The sequence below is a fragment of the Leuciscus leuciscus genome (assembly GCF_965113295.1).
Source record: "Leuciscus leuciscus genome assembly, chromosome: 4".
NCBI classification, from domain to species: Eukaryota; Metazoa; Chordata; class Actinopteri; order Cypriniformes; family Leuciscidae; genus Leuciscus; species Leuciscus leuciscus.
The window spans coordinates 36,720,449-36,725,220 of NC_138728.1; the positions used below are offsets into that span (position 1 = coordinate 36,720,449).

Here is a 4,772-nt window from a genome sequence, read left to right on the forward strand (position 1 = left end):
TTCAAAAAAGCATATTTCACACTTAGAAATCTATTATACAATAGTCTGCAGTTAGCCTAGAAATCTAGACGCACCCTAGCGGCAGCAAAATGTATTTTGCAGCCAGGGTAGTCTAGCAACTCTCCGTTGACTTTCGTGCTGGAAAAACCTAAATTGGGTCAGGCCAATCACGTTGTGTATAGAGTAGGCGGGGCGGGCTTAACATAATGACGACAGAGTTGCGACGGTTTCCTGCTATTTGAAAACAAAGAATGGCGGCTGCTGCTGGAGAATAGTCTTTCGAATCGGCTTTGGCTGCGACTCTGGAGGACTTGGAGTTAAGCTTTTCTTTGAGAAAAGAGCAAAGAACGGCACTTAAGTCATTCTTAAAAAGGAAGATGTGTTCGTACTTTTGCCGGCCAGGTTCAAAAGTTGAATCTATCAACTGGCGTTAGCTCCACTGGTGGGAAAACGCTCTGGTTGGTTGAAGAGCTGTCCTATTGCGTGCAGAGGGAATTTGAAAGACAGCCGTTTATCCCGCCCCTCGGATTGAGCCGTGTCTATGGTGAGTTGCCAGACCTAACATCTTGATGTAGGTCTGGCTTGCCAGGCTAGTCTGCAGTAGCTACCTGTTAAGAATGATTTTAAATATATATTTTTAATTCCTATGATAGGATTCCATAGAGTCATAGGAGCAATAGACTGCACACATGTTGCAATCTCCACAGCTCTCGGAGAACATGAGGCAGATTTCACGAGTTCACATATTAATGAAATCTGATGTAATATTATAATGCGTATTTGGCTTGCTGTCCGGGGGGAGGGCTCCGAGCTCGGAATTCGGCCCGACCCCAGAGTACTCCCCCCTATGAATGTATAGCTCGTAGGTATCTATGAGTAGACCCAGCCGAAAGTGAGGTGATGGGGAGGCGGCGGGATGCTGAGAAATGAGATCATGAGACGGGAGGTAAGAGAAGGCTTTATTTATACTGGCTTCTTCTTGTGCTGATTGGATGATTACCTGAACATGCTCCTCCCGAACTTTGTTACATAAAACTTCATTTTGTGAACAGAAAGTCCTTTCACAGCCTTAATGTTCAGGTAGGGCTACTATATAGCCTATGTGAAATTTTATTTGCATTGAGATCAATCTTTAAATTAATAGTAACTAACAGATAGGACAATTATTTACTGTACATTTCATCTTGCATATGACTTGTGATCATGAATGCATGATCACAAGTTTGAATGCCAAATGGCCTGGCTCAGTGCATGACTCACGAATTTTCCGTGAGTCTATTTTGTGTCAGCGCTTTGAGGAAGGCAAGTTAAATTTGGTACAGTACACTTTAAAGTTTTAATTTGAATAGCAAAACTTACACAATTTTCCCCTTTTCTGTTCTACGACAGGGCTTTTTGATGGCCTGTTGGTAGGAGATAGAGGTTATGCATGCCAGAGGTTTTTGCTAACCCCCTATCCTGACCCTCAGACAGGGCCACAAAACCGCTTCGATGTGGCCCTCAGTAAAACCAGGTTCAAGATCGAGATGACTTTTGGTATCCTAAAGGCACGTTTCAACTGCCTTAGGCGTTTAAGAGTGTCACCAGCACGGGCATCACAGATAGTGGCTGCATGTGCCATTCTGCATAATATAGCCATTATCAGAAAGGTGTCACGATATACCAGGACAGGAGACCAGAATACCATTTAAACTTAGACTTTATTTATACACGTGTGCAACCCCAAGAATCCCTGGAAGCAACTGAAGATCAAACTCAAAGGCAATGAACTTAAAGTCTCTTTGAATACTCGAACTCAGGAAATGTCTTAGTCTCCGTAGATAACAGTCTCAGTCTCCGTAGATCCTTGAAACTTAGATGTAGTCACGTAGATGCACTGAACTTGAATGAAGACTCACAGATACATGGAACATAGATGCAGACTCGGTAGACACTGGATCACCGTAGACACTGGAATCATCTCGAGTGAGGAAACATGGAATCTCTCGCCAATGACCTTTGGAACCAGTGACAGATAACCAAACTAGACCCAGAACATAACATCAAGTCACATTAATACCCGGCAGTGAGTGCATGTGAGGGAGCTGAATATAAAGGCTGGTGATGAGGAGATGGGGTTCAGCTGCGGTGATGAGGGAAGTGAGTGCAGGTGTGGATCCAGGGGGATGCTGGGAAATGTAGCACGTGACAGGGCCAGGGAAAACGTGACAATAGGAGCGAGTACCACCACAAAACTAGCTTCTCCCTGATGAAATTGACCACATCACACTTGACCACCCAGCTGGCGCAGCTGTCAGAGATGCAATCACAACACAATATTTTACTTAATAAAAGCACACTGACACTGCAGATAGGTCTCAAACTGTTTTATTGGTCATGTGGCTAGGGAGGAAGAAAAAGAGCAAGAAAAATTACATTAATAAACATTCATAGTGTTCATACTAAAGGGTTACTTGTTTTAAAAAAAAAAAGTTCACATACTGAGATCTGTTTTTTCCAGCTGTTTGATCTCCAATTTAATTTTTTTAATTTTGAGCCTCCTCAGCTCGCAGTCCAGCTCCTTCAGTGTGCAGTCTAGTTCTAGACTCCTTTTGTAAAGGGCCCTGACTGAGTCTGTTTCCACCTGAAACATTCCACCACAAACAATCATTACACGTTTTCTGGAGGTTGATCAAATCACAAAAAGTGGCATGAATTTCTATAAACATAGGACTGACTGTAATTTATGTCAAGGGTTTAAAGCATTACCTTGTTCACATTCCTTCTATAGCCCATTGAGGTAGAGGCTTCAGTTTCTGGGGCAGGTTGTGAAAAATCCTACAATAAAAGAGATCTGTAAGGACCAGTCACTTAATTATGACATTCAAATGTGTGCCATAATAAAAAGCCCAGTGCATTCACCTCAGCAACTGTCTCAGAACACACAGACAGAGTGTCTTCATCATTTGGTTCACCCTAATAAATAAAAGGCCAATGTAAAGCATAACTGTTATAAAGTAGTTTATGTTCATTGTGTTCTGTCTGCTGCATACTGACCTCTGTGTGGGAGACTGTGTGCATGTGTGCTGGCTTCAACAGGGACACTGTATTTCCATCTACTACAGAATAGAGTCAGCCATATTTAACTTTTTTTTTTAAACATTAGTAATGCATTGCACACACATACCCAGTGTCACTTGCTTAGAGGAGCCAGCACCAGGGTCAGACTGTACAGCACTTGCAATCCCATCCATAATCGGCCGCCCCTTATTGTTACTCAGTGCCAACTCCTCCGCCACAGAGTAATCTTGAGGAGGTGGCCCTCCCCCAGTTTTTCTCATTTCACAATTTTTTTCTGTTTGCTGCAAACAAGTGTTTGTGATTAAATATTTACAAAAATAATAAAAGGTTGTGGTAAATACTCACCACTTTGAATTATATTTTTATATTTTGTCTTGATCTGCTGCCAAGACCGTTTGAAGTTGGGGTTGCATCTAAAAATCAATGACTATCAATCTTTCTTAGGATGTAATAGCCTATACATTCACATTTTACATACATCTACACACAGACACACACACGTATGTATGCATGTATCAACACGAATACACACATTTTCATTTGATTAGCCTACATAAATTTACATTAATTGTTTAACTTAGCCTACGCATTAACGCAATCAGTAATCTTCCTCCAAGATTGTTCTCTTACTTTGGCAGCAGATACAGTGTTACTGCGTGCTTAAAAAACACTTCTATATTCTTCGTATTTCTGAAGAATAATCTTTTGCTCCTGCGCGGAAAAATATATAGCTCTCACTCTATCCATATCGAACGCGATTAGTTGTTCTTTTTTGTTTTTAACGGCGGTTGGCAACCAGCTTTTGGTGCATTACCGCCACCTTCTGCTCCGGAGTGTGAATCAGACAATAGGCTTACAATCTAGTTTCCACATAAAAAGACACAAAAGAAATAAAAGAAAATAATAATAATCTTATAACACACACACACACACACACACACACATTCATTCATTACCCAACACACTTTCCCATATCCCTGTTTATCCTCATATCCTATTAAACAAACCAGTTTCCCTTAAGAAAGTTAACAATATTCTAACCTGTGCTCTGTCACCTATGCTCAACAATCCTTTTAATGTTAATTCCTGCACCCATAATTCCCTCAAATTATTCCTCATTTTCACTCTCTGTACCTCATACATCTTATAATTATGTGCTCCACTGACTCCTCTTCTTGACACCACTCACACAAGCCTGTCTCGTGTTTTCCTATCATTTTCAGTGATTTGTTTAGAGCACCGTGCCCCAGCCTTAACCTTGTCATTACAGTGTCCTCTCTCCTGTGCCCACCACCTAACCTAGTTATTTTTACACTCTTTTGAATTTGATATAAATGCCTTGCTTTCTCCTCGCTATCCCACCTTTCTTGCCACATTTGGTTAGTTTTTTCCCAGATGATACTTTTGACCTCTGCTTTACTTATTTTAATTTGCATTTCTATATTTCCCTTCTTTAAAGCCCTCTTTGCCAATTCATCCACCTGCTCATTCCCTTTCACCCCTACATGTGCTGGAACCCACATAAATTGTACCTGTCCTTCTTGATTTGCTATCCTTGTAACTGACTGAAGGACTTCATATAATACACGCGATTGGTTGTTCAGTGTCGACCTCTTTTATGTGCGTGCGTGGAGTAATCATAGCTTAAGGATCAAAGCCTGAGTTGACAGAGAAAGTTGATGAGCTGCGTCATGGTACCAATAAAGCCTGAT

General features: G+C 41.3%; 1 protein-coding gene across 1 annotated transcript; it reads right to left on the minus strand.

The window, feature by feature from the left end:
- Positions 1–2,285: 2,285 nt before the first annotated feature.
- LOC309496000 (uncharacterized protein) lies at positions 2,286–3,790 on the minus strand. Its single transcript, XM_082165912.1, has 5 exons — positions 3,691–3,790; positions 3,167–3,341; positions 3,037–3,098; positions 2,749–2,817; positions 2,286–2,623 (listed from the first exon to the last, which is right to left on the minus strand). Exons 2-5 carry the CDS (start codon positions 3,318–3,320, stop codon positions 2,474–2,476), a joined length of 435 nt encoding a protein of 144 aa, XP_082022038.1. The 5' UTR covers positions 3,321–3,341; positions 3,691–3,790; the 3' UTR covers positions 2,286–2,473.
- Between the last annotated feature and the right edge of the window lie 982 nt (positions 3,791–4,772).